The 14372-nt window shown below is 59.2% G+C and overlaps 1 protein-coding gene across 1 annotated transcript; it reads left to right on the top strand.

Annotated features, from left to right (window-relative positions):
• Nucleotides 1-5900: 5900 nt before the first annotated feature.
• On the top strand, nucleotides 5901-11930 carry CBX4 (chromobox 4). Its single transcript, XM_084748747.1, has 5 exons — nucleotides 5901-6182; nucleotides 6331-6374; nucleotides 7497-7562; nucleotides 9508-9574; nucleotides 9790-11930. The coding sequence occupies exons 1-5, from the start codon at nucleotides 5904-5906 to the stop codon at nucleotides 11200-11202; spliced, it is 1869 nt and encodes a 622-aa protein (XP_084604873.1). The 5' UTR covers nucleotides 5901-5903; the 3' UTR covers nucleotides 11203-11930.
• The last annotated feature ends 2442 nt before the right edge of the window (nucleotides 11931-14372 follow it).

Raw genomic sequence — 14372 nt, 5'->3', positions numbered from 1 at the left:
CTTCTTTCAGAAGGGCATTTATTTAGCAGCTGACCTTTTCCAGTTGGCCCAGGACCCCTCCTCCCCCTCCCCACTGGTGCCCCTGTAAGGCTGGCTTCCCTCAGGAAACTTCCACTTCTTCCTAGTCTTTTGACTAGTCTGTTCCTAGCAGAACAAGGATGCAGTGGGTGCCCCTGCTTGTCTCTCGGGAGACTCCCTTCTGGGAGGAAGGCCACTGAGCCGCGGGGGTGGGGGGTGGGGTGTCAGCGGAAACAATGGTCCTCCGGTAAGATCTGATTAGTCCTAGGTGTTCAGGGGCTCTTAGGGTTCAAAGTCCCTCAGAAGGCCGCTGTTTCTACCCAAAGGTTCCGAAGATATGAAAGCAGGGTGGAGTACAGGAGGCTGGGCACTCGAAGATTTCTCAGCCACCCCACCTGAGCGTCAACAAGACACCCCCACATACACACAGGGCCCTGCATGCGCCAAGGACTGCCCGGGCAGCCCGAGAGGAGCCCGCCCCCTAGGGGAGGGCTCAGCAAGTGCAGGCCCCTCTGGGTCCCTGTCCCAGCTCCGACCAGCTAGCACTGGGGCTGGCAGGTGAGAGGCCAAGAGGATGCCCTAGGAGTCCTCAGGGACCACCCTGGAAAACATCTTTGTGAAATGAACTAGGCCAAGAGAACTTCTTGACCGATATTATCTTTCTGGAAGTAGAACCAAGGGGACATCCACACATCTCAGCATTCAGAAGGGCCGGAAGGTTGGACTGAGTGACCACATCCCACGACGACGTCGTCATCGCGCGTGGGGGTGGGGCCTGGACCCGGGTTGTTGTGGGTGCTCCACAGGGAAGGCCGAAGTTGCACCGAGGTCAGATTAGGTTGTAGAATTGTCCAAAGCCCAGTTCGACGAACGCGATGTAGAATTTGGGGATGGGAGAAGAGTGGCCACGGCGTTGTGTGCAGGCCGGGTAGTAGGCTGGGCCCTACCAGCAGCCGTGCACCGCCTCAGGATCCTCGACCACCGTCTTCGTTCGACCCGCCCCCCCCCAGCCCCCCGCCCTCCCAGGTGTTCAGCTTAGCTTGCTGCACTCCCACCCCAGGGGATCGATCGACTGGCGGCGACGCGCAGCCTGGGCTCCCAGCCTTCGCCTCCGTCCCCTCCCCCGCTCGGGCTGCGCAGGACGCGGCCTCCGAACAGCGTCCTCGCGGTTCCGGGCCGCCGCCAGACCGGGCTCCGGGCCAGCCGGGGAGGTGGAGACGCGCCTGGCCTTTCCGATCCGACCCAACCCGCCCCTCTGCCCCGGGTTTTGGGGGAACCAAACGAAAGCGAGCCCAGTTACTCTGTCTGCCGCGCCCGGCGCCCCCTCTTCTCCCACCCTGGCTCCAAATACCCCCTCCGGCGCGCGCTTAACCCTGTGCGCGCCGGGAGTCTGGAGCTGGGGAGGCGGGTGGGGGCGGGGAGGCTGTGGTGGCTAGGCTGACGATCACTTCGGGGTCCGCCGGAGCGATTTTCATTTCATTCCGGGGCTGGCTGCAGCAGCCAGCTCGGAGGGTGGGGGGAGAAGAAGAAAGAAATCTGGCCTGTGTGTGGGCCCCGCTGGGTTTGGGCACGCGACGGGGGCACCCGAGAGTAAAAACCAAGGGGCGGGTGTGTCAGGGCGCACCTCCAGGCCAGAGGGGACCCTCGGTCAGGCCGTGAGCTAACAAAACCCAAATAAAAAGCACACGGTTCGCCGAGGCCGTTGTGCGCGCGTGCTGGCGGCAGCGGCGGGCGGTTGTGTCGGCTTCAAAGATCATATATGAAATATGGTCCCGGGGGCGCGGATCTCCAGGCCGGCCGGCGATTGAGCGCGGAGTCCGGGGCGGGTGGGCTCCTTCAGACCAGCCTGGGGAGGCCTCCGGACGTTGGGAGAGAGCGGGCCAGCGGGCGTCGCAGTCCCCCATGCGAACCGCTTCGGCGCCCGCGACCCCAGAGTGCCGCAATGCGGAGGCACGGCCCCGCAGGGCCTGTGTGGCCCCGAGGGTGTCCAGGTCCTGCCAAGGGGCCACTGCCGCGCTGCCCCGGCCCTCTAAGCCCGCCGGCGGCCCCGCCCGTGTACACTGCCGGCTCTAGTCTTTCCGCATCCACGAGGTTCTTGGAGTGGGACCTGGGGACACTGGGGGCTTAGCAGTGCAAATGAAAACAAATCCTTCGCGGGTGGCGTGACACAGGGCAAGATGGGGGGCGGGGGGACGCGTCGAGGAGATCCCTGATAAACAACAAAGCCGGTCTTCTTGGAGCGTGCAGGGGAAGGCATGTAGGGCTCCCGCACGCCCTCTCCCCCCCCTTCGCCCCCCACCAGCATTCTCACCAGGTCAGCTCCCCTAAGCTAAGCCGCCGCTTAAAAACTGTTTTACCAACGTCAGCGCTCAAGTCAAAGACGATTTCCCTACGAAGGACGAGGCAGAAAAAGGAGCCCTTTGCAGTTTGGTAGTCGTTCCCACTGAAATCCCCTTGGCTGCCTGAAGTTCACCCGGGGCAACTGGTGCGGGAAGTCTCAGGCCCCTTTTTCCCAATAGAGCCCAGAGCTGGGGGTCAGAGGATGGCGACGGCAGTCTCCCGTGCACCGAGAACCCATTCACAGGACGGCTCCTTTAAGAAGTTTATTTCCCCTGGTCGGCGCGGGTCACGATTGTTCCAAGACTGTATTCTCAGTAACCACTCTCCAATCTTTGGCCATTAAAAAGGTCCTGGCCTATCTGGGGTCGGTTCCTTTGCCGTACCCTTCTAAACCGGAGACTACCGCTGGACTAGCGAACGTCGCTCCTCTCTTGGGGCCCCTGAAGGCCCTTGGGGGCCCCACCCCGCGGTGGTATCTGGAGGGCTTCTGTTTCTCAGCAGAGCCCACGGAACTACCCACCGTGTTTGGAAGGAGGCGTTGTCAGATGCACTGGACTAAGAAGTCTTATAAAGGTTCCCGTGGGGCTCCCGGGCATCCCCGGTTGAGGACAGGGGCCCCAGTAGAAGGCTCTGGGAATCCCGGGTTTGAAGTCAGACTCTCCTGTGATTCCCTCAGAGGGGCCAAGGCAGGGGGTTGGGATGGTAGGGGCCGCCCCAGGGGAGGCATTCAGAGAAGGATTTGGGCACTTCAGGTGACCTCATTGGCCTCCCCCGCGCTTCTCCCCGGCCTCCTTCCAGCCTCTCATTCGTGCTGGTGGATCTGAGCTACCCCTCTGCCAGATGTCAGAGGAGGGCTGAGCTAGGACCCGCCTTCAGGTTAGGACAGGGGTCGGAGGGTCAGTTTCTTTCTTCATCTGCTCACCCCCCACGAGGACAAGTAACAGCGCCAGAGAAGAGTGTTGCTGCATTGGCCGGCACTTCTCTGCTTCGACCACCTTCAGAGCTGTCCACAGAAAGGCCTATGAGGGTTGAGGAGTGGCGGGAGGCATTGGGTGTTTGAGGCGACTCCAGGAGACCTCTTCCGTGGTTAAGGAGTCTGGAGGTTCCTCTGGTCAGGCCATATGCAATTCCGGAAAAGACCCTTTGTGCTAGAGAATGCTAGCTCTCCTTCCCCAGTTTGCTGAGTGGTTCCTGCACAAACTCGGCATCGGATCTCCTAGTTCTCATCAGTGGCCCCTAAGGGCCACATCTGGGCCCCTGAGGGCCCCTGGACCCAGCGAGCAGAGCAGGCTGCGACACAGCCCAACGCCCCTGGTGGCCGGCAGGCTGCACCGGCTGTCTGCCTTCCCCTGAGCAGCCGCGTTCTGGATAATGCAGGAAACACCCAGGGTAAACAGATTTTCCTGGGGATTTTTGAGTAAAGAGACCTGCAATGTCGGGAAGCTCAGTTTCCCAGGCAGAGGGACTGGCCTACACAAAGCACAAAGCTGCTCCGGATCTCCTCAATGACCGGCTATCCCAGTGCCCTGGGTAGCTTAGGGTGAGTGGTGCTATTGGGCTGCAGAGCTTCACCCCCATGACCTTGAGGACCCATCTCTTTCTGACTAGCTGTCCCGCAAGTTTTTCGACTTAACATGTTAGGCACCTTAAGGGTAGTGTGTGTGTGTGTGGGGGGGTATCCAAATACAGAAGGGGTGACTCTTTTTTAGTGCCCCTCCAGCCTCAAGAGTTGGGGCGAGGGTGGTCAGCTCCCCTAAGATCACCACATCACATCTTGAGTCTCTCCCCTTTTTTGAGGACTCCAATTTGGGCCTCAAGATAGTCAGAGACCACTCGCTGCACACTGAGCCCTCTCCCTGGCATCCAGAAGATGACCCTCCACCTCTACATGCTAAGGAGTAAACACCGGAGAAAGCTGTCACTAAACAGCATCCGGAGCTACAGTGTTGCAAAGTGGAGGTGCGCGGAGTCAAGGTGTGTGTGTGCAACACCAAACCTTCTGAAGACTTTTCCTGGATTCTCGGGAGAGCCCTGGCAGGCTTTGGGGGTTCGCTTCTGCACCTGGCCCTTCGCAAGTCAGCACATCGCTGTCCTCACCAGGCATTCTGGGACGCACTAAAAGCAGAGACAGAGACCCGGATGGCTCCTTGCCCTCCCCCTCCCTCGATCCACTCTCTTTTGCGCTTTTTCTGTCTCTGTGGACTCTCGGCCAATGGATTGCGCAAGCTTCCTGCTCCGTGTCCTTCAGGAGCCCTGAGCTGGGGCCGGGACGCACCGCAGGCCAGGCACACCCTTACCCCTCCTACTTAGAATGGCATGCTCCCTGTTGTCAGGTCTGCCCACGCGACCCCAAGGATCTCCCGGGCCCACCGGTGGCGCCCTCGGAAGGCCACATCTGGCGCAGCAGCTCCCCCAGCCGGACGCTGGAGCTGAACACCCGTGAGCGTGTGGGGCTGGCCGGCTCCGAGGTGCTAAACTTCACACTCCAGGGCTCCAATGCCTGCGTCAGCAGGGCTTGGGCTTGGCTGTCAGAGACCAGGGCACGGGAATTCATGAAGAATGTGTGGCTCTCTGGCCATTCCACTTCCCCCTCTCCTTCTTGCAGCCCAGTCATATACCACCTCTCAGCCTCAGCTTCTTGGTCCTCTCGACTCCGTGAACCCCCACGAAGTCCCCTTGGACCTCCATGCAGACTCGCATGCCCTATGCGTCTCTCTCTCTCTCTCTCTCTCTCTCTCTCTCTCTCTCTCTCTCTCTCTCTCTCTCTCTCTCTCTCCTTGTTAGATACTGCCCCTTCTCCGCGAATGGGTGGGCCAAGTGTAAATTAGAAGCCGGTCAGAATCTTGGGTGGGATCGATTCCGAGCCCCTTTCCGCCGAGGTTCTTGAGTGCTAATGCTCCAGGGCCAGTTACTCCTTTGTCCCTGCCCTCGCCTCTCTGTGCGTCTTGTCTTCTCCAAGTCCTCAGTCTTTTCACTCTTTCTCTCTCTACCTCGCCTTCCTAAATGCCGGGAGCCTGGCAAGGGTGGGGCGGGGCGGTGGTGGGCACAGAAGGTGGGGGTGTGATCTGCCCCTGCCTCGATCCCGCCCCCTGTCGGAGAATCCCCTGTGTGTCCAGGGCCCCGCCGGACAGACGTAGTTGGGAGCAACCGTGAAGTGCAGTGGATGCCCTCCGTGGCCCCCAGCAGGGATCCCCGGGCCAAGCACAGGGAGAAACTGCGGCCGAGGGTGGGGTCGGGGAGACCCAAACGTCTGGCTGCGATCCGAGTGGGCCTAGTCAAGGTGCCCACCCCAGCAGCCTAGGCAGACACACCTCTGTTCCGCGGCCCCAGCTCACTTTCCCAGCTCGCAGATCCCTCCCCTGCACCTCCCCGAGCCCTCCTCCCTCCGCCCCCCCCCCCCCAGCCTCCTCCCGCGCCCTCCTCCTCCCCAGCCGCCCAGGCCGGGGGCCTCCGGTAGGCCGGGCTGCACCAATCCGTGGCGCGGCCCGCCCCCTGACGCCAAGCTGGGCCCTGCGAGGCCCCGCCCGCTGACGTCCGGGATTTGCATGAGTTCTCGTGCCGCGGCGGCCCGGGCTCAGTTGTCTGTGCGAGCAGCGCGAGCGGAGAGCGGGCGGGTGCAGGCAGCGGCGGCGGCGGCGGCGGGGGCTGAGCGTGTGGCGAGGTCCCTGCACAGGACCGCATCGGGGCGCCGGCGAGAGCCAGCTGTGCCTGCAGCCGCGCCGGCCGCTCGCGCCCCTGCGCGCTCGGGTTCGGCCATGGAGCTGCCAGCTGTTGGCGAGCACGTCTTCGCGGTGGAAAGCATCGAGAAGAAGCGGATCCGCAAGGTAGGGGTGGCGCGCGGCTGGCGGCGCCGAGGCGCGGGAGCGGCGGTGGGAGCAGCGAGCGAGAGGCGCGGAGGGGGTGGGGAGGCTGCGGGCCGGAGCCGGGGATCCCGCGGAAGCTGATGGAGTGCTGTCTCTTCCCCCACCACAGGGCAGAGTGGAGTATCTGGTGAAATGGAGAGGCTGGTCCCCGAAGTAAGTGGCGGTGGGGTCGGGTGCCCCGGCACCAGGCGTCCTGGCCGGCGGATCCGTGGAGCTGGTGGGGTGGTGGGGGAGCGGACGGGAGGCGGGGTGGAGGTGGGGTGGAGGGAGGAGGGGGTGGGGAAGTCGGTGGCAGGCACTGGGAAGCCGAGCTGCCGAGCCCGATCCGGGCGCCCTGTGTTGTGCTCCGCTCTCCGGGAAATGCCATCACTAATTTATGCGCTAAAAGGAGCCGGAGGAGCTGGAGAGACACGGGGCCGAGCCCGGGAGGCCGGCGGAGGGAGGGAGGGCGCAGGCACTGACTGATGTGCAGCAGAAAATGGCTCCTTTCCCCTTTCCCTCCACCGAACGGCTCCATATTGCAAAACCAAAAAAAAAAAAAAAAAAAAAAAAAAAAAAAAAAAAAATTAAAAAGCGACTAAAATGCAATTGTGTGCATACTCCCTCCTGGTGGTGCAGGGTAGAGAAGAAAAAAGGCAGAAAATGTTGAGAACTGTCACTGCAGCTCTTTCGGTGGGGAATTTTTTCTTTAATTTGAAATGCGAAGGCACCGGATGGAAACAGACACACACACACACACACACACACACACACACACACACACACACACACTCATAGAGAGGGAGAGAGAGGCATATTTTTGTACGGCTGAGTATTTGGGGTTTACTTGCCAGTGACAGCGGTCTCCCGGGCCTTGAGGGGGTATGGGGGGGCCGCTGGACTGTGGGTTATCGGATTAAGGGTCCAGTGCAGACCGGCTGGAGCCCTGCTGGAGACTGGGGATAGGAGGGCACTGCGACTTTGGACTGCTTGCACTAAGGGTTCCTGGAGAGGAAAGTGGCCTTGGAACACGTCACAGTAACATGCTTAAAATTCTTGACGACTGCAAAATAAACTGCTAGTTTCATTTTCTTCGCCCCCCCTTTCTTCCTGCCCTTGTGTGTTTATTTTAACTTGGGGGGTAATCAAGAACTGTGTTAGGCCTTCAGAAACCTACTGTCTACTCTCCCTATGGTTCAGGAAGCCACACAGGGCCTTGTGTCATTCCCCAACCTGGCTTTTTTTTTTTTTTACATTGTGTCTCCCCCCCCCCCCGCCTCCTTTTTCACTTGCAAGATATAACACGTGGGAACCGGAGGAGAACATCTTGGATCCCCGTCTGCTGATCGCCTTCCAGAACAGGTGAGCATCCCCCTGCCAGCCTGCTACCTTGGCCATACGTGGGAATGGGAAAGTGGATGGCTGGTTGCAGCTATCGGAAAGGGGGGAACGGGTGAGAGGGGGCAGGCAAGAGCCCCACCCCCAACAAACCCGGATGGGCAAGGCTGCGGCCTGGGCTTCTCTAACCAATGTCCTTGGCGGTTTCTGCAGCTCTGGAGTGGGGGCAGGGTAGGGCTGGGGAAGGTAGGCTAGTGTTTGGGGGGAAAATGCTGGAAGAGTGTGGGTGGACGACCCTGGGTCTGCCTGGAAAACTACCTGAACCCCCGTGGCCCCCTCCCCATGGCAACCTTGGAGCCCCACCCCCGAGCCTAGGTGTTGCTTTCCTGCAGCCACTGCCCGCTTGGCACTGGCACCTCGCGGGGCAGCTCTGAAGGAGCTGGCATTGTGAAACCGCCCCGAACGTCATGGAACTGAACTTAACCTCTTGGCAGCCGGATAAAAGTTGACAAGGCCTTATGCCCCCCAAGACCCAGGGAGCGGGAGGTGGCAGTTAATAGATGCTGCCAGGAGCCCGAGCTCTTCACAACCTTGCTGCTGTAATTTTGTGGGGCAAGTTGTGGGGGGAGGTTGGCCAGAGGGCATGAGTGAGTGCTGTCTGATGTGTGTGTATGGGGGGGGGGTGCTCATCTTCCTGCAAACAGATGCTTGCCAGGCTGCAGCTGCTGCAGCTGGATTCACCACTGGTGGCTGTGGTTCTGTTTCGTAGAGGGTAGAGGGGGAAGGGCGGGGAGGAGGGGAGGAGTCCTCAGAGCCGCGCTACCCCGCAGCCTGCCATCCCTCTTTTATTTTTGAAGTATTTCCTGTGGTGCATTTGCCATTAAAACCGTAAACGCTAGACCCTGAGAGCTAGAGTCGCTTTCCCGGGACACAAGGGGTATAGGACCGGGAACCTGCCCCGACTTCACCTGGGACTCCACTATCCTGTAACCATGTCAGCGGCTGATGCCATGTTGCATAATGGGTCCCTGAAGAATTATAATCCAGGCTGTTGCAATGCCGTGCAACTTTGGAATCAGACCCCAACCTGGCCCCAGGGCATGGCAGAATTCCCTTGGGTTGGTTTAGGGGCTTTGGAGTCGGGGTGGCAACTGGGTTTCTGATCCAGAATTTGAACACCTGTGGAGGGGTGGTTGGCTCATAGAGGGCCGGGCAGTGCCTGGGACAGTCAGTCACACTGGGTGGCAGAGCAAGTGGAGCTTGGCGGTGGAGATCGGCGCTCCCCCCCACCCCCGCCCCAACTGTATTAATTTGGAAACCCGGATAGAGAGGATCTTGTTCTTCTGAGGAGGCGGGGCTTCTGTGAGCCGCCCGCCCACTGGCTCACGCGGGCCGGGCAGAGCCACTTCCAGTTCGCCAGGTGGCTGAAAACCTAGCTAGACCCTAGCCTCGGAGGCGCTCCCTCCCCAGCCCCAGCCCCTAATTGGCTTATTTGCCGCTAAGTAAACAAGAGCGCAGCCCCTCCTTTGGATGCCTGACCGTTTAAGAAAAGGAGTGCTCCCTTCAAAGGTGGCTCCCTTTATCTGAATCTTAATGAGGTAGTTAGCATCCACGCTTCTGCCCTGGAAAGGCCAGGAGGTCAACACACACACCCTTTTCCCAGAACTCCCAAAGCTGTGCCCAGTGCTGCAGTCTCCTGGATATCAAGGGGGGTTGCGGCAGGTGGGGGAAGGGAAAGGAGTAGAAAGCTTACATCTGAGAGTCACTTCGGGGACCCCTTCTGCCTAGGAAGTGGATGTAATACTTGGGACTCTAAGGAAGGTTCCCAACTGACAAAAGTTGACCATCTTCTGTCTCCCAGCTGGTTCCTTCCTGTCAGTAGCAAAAGCAAGGAGGGGCCAGGAACAGGGTGCTACTGACCCTAAGGAAGACCGAGGAAACTAACCTTGCCACCCTGTTCCCTCCCCAGGGAACGGCAGGAGCAGCTGATGGGATATCGCAAGAGAGGGCCCAAGCCCAAACCGCTGGTGGTGCAGGTGAATACTTTCAGCTGGTCCTGGGATCCCAGCTTAAGCCCTTCCATAAACAGTGCCTCCCAAATTACTTACAGTTCATGGCAGGAACATCCCACTTGCCCTAGAACTTCTGGTCCCACCCCCTATGATGCAACCGCCACCTGTGGGAGCGGGAAGATTTCTGAAGGTTCCCAGCATGCCATAGGGCCAACCTTTTCCCTCCTCTCTCCCCCTAGGTGCCCACCTTTGCCCGCCGCTCCAATGTCCTGACAGGGCTTCAAGACTCCTCTGCTGACAACCGTGCCAAGCTGGAGTTGGGCACACCGGGCAAGGGCCAGGGGCACCAGTATGAACTCAACAGCAAGAAACACCACCAGTACCAGCCACACAGCAAGGAGAGGTCCGGCAAGCCGCCGCCACCGGGGAAGAGCAGCAAGTATTACTACCAGCTCAATAGCAAGAAGCACCACCCCTACCAGCCAGACCCCAAAATGTACGACCTGCAGTACCAGGGCGGCCAGAAGGAGGCACCCAGCCCCACCTGCCCAGACCTGGGCGCCAAGAGTCACCCTCCTGACAAGTGGGCCCACGGAGCTGCAGCCAAAGGCTACCTCGGGGCGGTGAAGCCGCTGGGGGGAGGGTCAGGAGCTCCAGGCAAGGGCTCGGAGAAGGGCCCTCCCAACGGCATGACACCAGCCCCTAAGGAGGCGGTGACCGGCAATGGCATCGGGGGCAAGATGAAAATCGTCAAGAACAAGAACAAGAACGGGCGCATCGTGATCGTGATGAGCAAGTACATGGAGAACGGCATGCAGGCGGTGAAGATCAAGTCGGGCGAGGCAGCGGAGGGAGAGGCGCGCTCCCCCAGCCACAAGAAACGTGCTGCTGCGGAGGAGCGCCATTCCCAGGCCGACAGGACTTTTAAAAAGGCAGCCGGTGGTGCTGAGGAGAAGAAAGCAGAAATGCCCTGCAAACGCAGGGAGGAGGATGCTCTGGTGCCGGGGGACCCTCAGCCCCAGGACCTAGGGTCTCGAAAGCTCTCTCCAACCAAGGAGGCCTTTGGTGAGCAGCCGCTGCAGCTCACCACTAAGCCAGACCTGTTGGCCTGGGACCCAGCCAGGAGCTCACACCCACCCGCCCACCACCACCACCACCACCACCATCACCACCACCACCACACGGTGGGCCTGAACCTCTCCCAGGCGCGCAAGCGCTGCCTCTCGGAGACCCACGGCGAGCGTGAGCCCTGCAAGAAGCGGTTGACTGCCCGCAGCATCAGCACACCGACCTGTTTGGGGGGCAGCCCGGTCTCAGAGCACCCTGCCAATGTGTCCCCCACAGCAGCCTCTCTTCCGCAGCCCGAGGTCATCCTGTTGGACTCAGACCTGGATGAGCCCATAGACTTGCGCTGTGTCAAAATGCGCGGCGATGCCGGGGAAACGCCCAGCTCCCTCCAGGTGAAGCCAGAGGCTCCGGCGCTGGCGGCAGTAGTGGCCCCGGCCACTGCCGCGGAGAAACCCCCCGCTGAGGCCCAGGACGAGCCAGCGGAGCCCCTGAGCGAGTTCAAGCCCTTCTTTGGGAATATAATTATCACTGACGTCACGGCGAATTGCCTCACCGTCACTTTCAAGGAGTATGTGACCGTGTAGTGGGAAGAGTTGCGCCCACTGGGACTCAACACCTGCAGTCACGCAGAGGTTCCCAAGGAGAGGCCCCAGTGGCGATGGCCAGCCCGCCCCCCCTCACTCCTTGGGTCCCATCTCTCACAGTCTCCTTCCACGCGGTGCCTGCGGTCTCGCCGCCACCTCCCCTTCCCTATAGGAGACCCGAGCCCTCCCTGTGGACCACCAGAACTGACCCTGCAGCCCCGAGGCGGTCTCAGAGTTATAGTATTATATTTTAACCGTGCTAACTTGTCAAGTGCTGACTCTACTCCGGTTTGTACGTGGTGTTATTCTTGAAATGTATTGTTTGATCTCAGAAGGCCCGACTATCCCCCTCTCGGGCTGATATATACATATATATATATTTATTTGTAGGTATTTATATATTGAAATATAAAAGCCTAGATTTATGGAGTTTCCTGTAGATCATGCTATATTCTATATCAAACAGACTATTTTCAGTTGGCCTTTTCTTTCCCCTTCATTCAGTATTTTGATTTTTATTTCTTCTCCAGGAACTGCGACACCAGTAATCTTGGTATATATTTTTTGATACTGTACACATGGGTGTGTTGTTTCTATGTGAAAAAAAAAGTTTGTTTAAAAGGCTGAAGAGCTCTCTAGAACCTGCTGCTATAGAAATGTCTGAACTATAAGCTTCCAATTATTACCTGCTTGAATGTAAATATTAAACGGAGATGTTGAAGGTGCAATCCGCTGTCCGAAATTAGCTCAGATCGTATCAGAAGATCGGGGAAGGAGGATAAATGCTTCCTCTCCCCACTTCCGCCTAGGTCACATGGAGAAAGACGGTCTCCCGGCAGGGCAGCTAAACCTTTGTACAAGTCAAGCTTTGGGGTCTGGTGTCTCCAGAGCGACTGCTACATTGGAAGGTGACAGGACGTGGGAAAGTTGAGAGGTGCTGGACTGAAAGGGTAGGGTTGGGGGGGGCGGGTGTACCAGAGTCCCCGTATTCCCCAGGCTGGCGATGCCCGTGTAGCTGGCAAATCCAACAACTTCTGGGTTATAGAGGAAGGGTGCAGGGGTGAGCAATGGCTGCACCCCACTTCCTGGACCCTGTTTCTCAGTCTGGTGAGCCTTGCCCAGCCCCCAAGCCGGGTCCTAGAACGTTTCTCAGCTTTCCTTGCTGTGGGCCAAGACACTAGTGGAGTGGACCCCAACTCTTTAGGGCTGTGCCTCGCTGATATTGTCGGCCCCGCCCCTCCAAGGAAGCAGAGGAGGCCCTTTCTCTGCCTGGCTCTCCCCGGAAACCACCAGGCCAAAGGCCATGGCTGGAGCAAGTGAACTGCTGGGGGGGGGGGCGCGGGGAGGGGGGTGAGGCGGGAACGGAGGGCCTTCTGCTGGATGGTTTGGGAGCGGGTGACAGACCTGCTGAGTCTGCTTTGCCACCCTTCCTTCCTTTGCTGCGTGAGCTGACACTGGTTGCTCATCTCCCTGGCCGTGACAAGGACAAGGTGCTAGGTGTGGTTAGAATGGAAAGAAAGGGGTTAATGGCCCCTAGGCTAGGGGTGCGGCTCAGCGGGCCAGGAAGCCACCACCAGCAGCCCGCTTTCTGCAGACACAGCGATCTTCCTCTTGGTTCGGTGGCCAAGCAGGCCCTGGGGCCTCGGGCTTGGGGAATCGAGTGAGCTCCGGGTTTCTTCTGGCTTGCAAAGTCTCATCCCAGGACCGAGGGCCCAGCCTGAAGTGGCACCAGGGCGGATGATGGCAGCGTGTGGTTCAGTGTGCGTGTGTGTGTGTGTGTGTGTGTGTGTGTGTGTGTGTGTGTAGGGGAGTGCTGAGGTAGTTCGAGGGGGGCAGAGTTTGGAAAGCTGGGGAAGGGATGGAGAGGAAGGCCTGGAGGGCGGGAGGCTGGCTGAGCGTGGTGGCCAGTGTTGGCGGCAGGCCATCAGCGGCTGGGGCTGGGGGAGGGGCAGGGGCGGGGGAGGGGAGGAGGGAAGGGAACCGCTTTTTTAAAAAAAGCCTTTGGGAGTGTGTAGCCCTAGCTTTTGTGAATTGTCCCTCCCACTACCCCATCCCTGGGAGCCCCCTTCAGAGTGAGTTAAACACCCCTCCCCCTCTGTGTAATGAACGCCCTTTGCCACCCTGGAGCGGAGGAGGCTGATCTTGCTTCTGGCAACCCGCCTGCTCAGCGCTAGAATTGGGCCTGTCCTTCACTGGCTGGTGCACAAAGGCCCGTGCCAGGCAGGAACCTCAGCCCCTGCTTTTCCAGTTCATGAGAACTGAAAACTCCCAGATGCTGGTGCGCTCCTGAGCAGATCTGCAGAGGTAGAGCCCTGACAGTAAGCCTGGCCCCTGAGGTGGCCGCTGTTCTGCCAAGTCTGAGGAGACAGGAGGTGAGCAGGAAGGAAGGTGGCACTCCTAGAAGGCCGGGAGGGGCACTAGCCCACTACTCTTCCTGGAAAAGCCTGGTCTGCTGGTGCCCTGGGGCCTTGAAAGCTGTGTATGGGTGCAGGGCCTGTGGGGTGATCTGGGCAGACCTGGTACCCCAATCAGACGGAGTAGAGGTCCAAGGGAGCAAGTAAGATGCCCAGCCTTGTTGTCAACCCCCCTGAGTTCCTTAGCTGTCCCCTTAGCATCTTGGCCTATTTAATCCTCATCAGAAGGACAGCTCTCTGTGACACAGGTTTGAGATCCTGCTGGGCACTGCCTAGTTCTTGTGTTGGTTCTCGAACCAAACTGGCTAATCCCAACAGTCCTGTATAGAGACCCCCTGAGACTCTGCCCTCTGAACCCTTGGCACTGGTCTTAAAAGTCATGTTCTTTGTACAAGGGGCATTCCGGCAGGGAGAGTTCAGGAGGCCCAGCCCTCCTGATATGGACAGTCCCTGACCAGCACTGTACAAGCAGCTGGGCACAAACTCTCTCTCTTTGAGGGAGAGAATTCTAATTTAAGGGAGAAAAGCTTTGCATTGGACACACCCAAACGTCTCTTCCCCCTCCCCCTCCAAACAAGCCAACCATTCTCACAAGGTTAAGCCTCAAACACAGAGGCAAGAGCTGACACCACAAAGGGCAAGTTTATCTCTGAAGCTGCTCTAACTGTTTCTCCCAGCTCCAGAAGAGCCGAGTCCTTCCCTCAGTGTTTACCATCCGTGGATACCACTCGTTGGGCCCAGCATGGTGTGGGTCCA

This window comes from Acomys minous, assembly GCF_964271855.1.
Source record: "Acomys minous genome assembly, chromosome: 12".
Classification (NCBI taxonomy): Eukaryota; Metazoa; Chordata; class Mammalia; order Rodentia; family Muridae; genus Acomys; species Acomys minous.
Note: the sequence above shows the minus strand (reverse complement) of the source record. Positions and strands in the feature narration are given on the sequence as shown.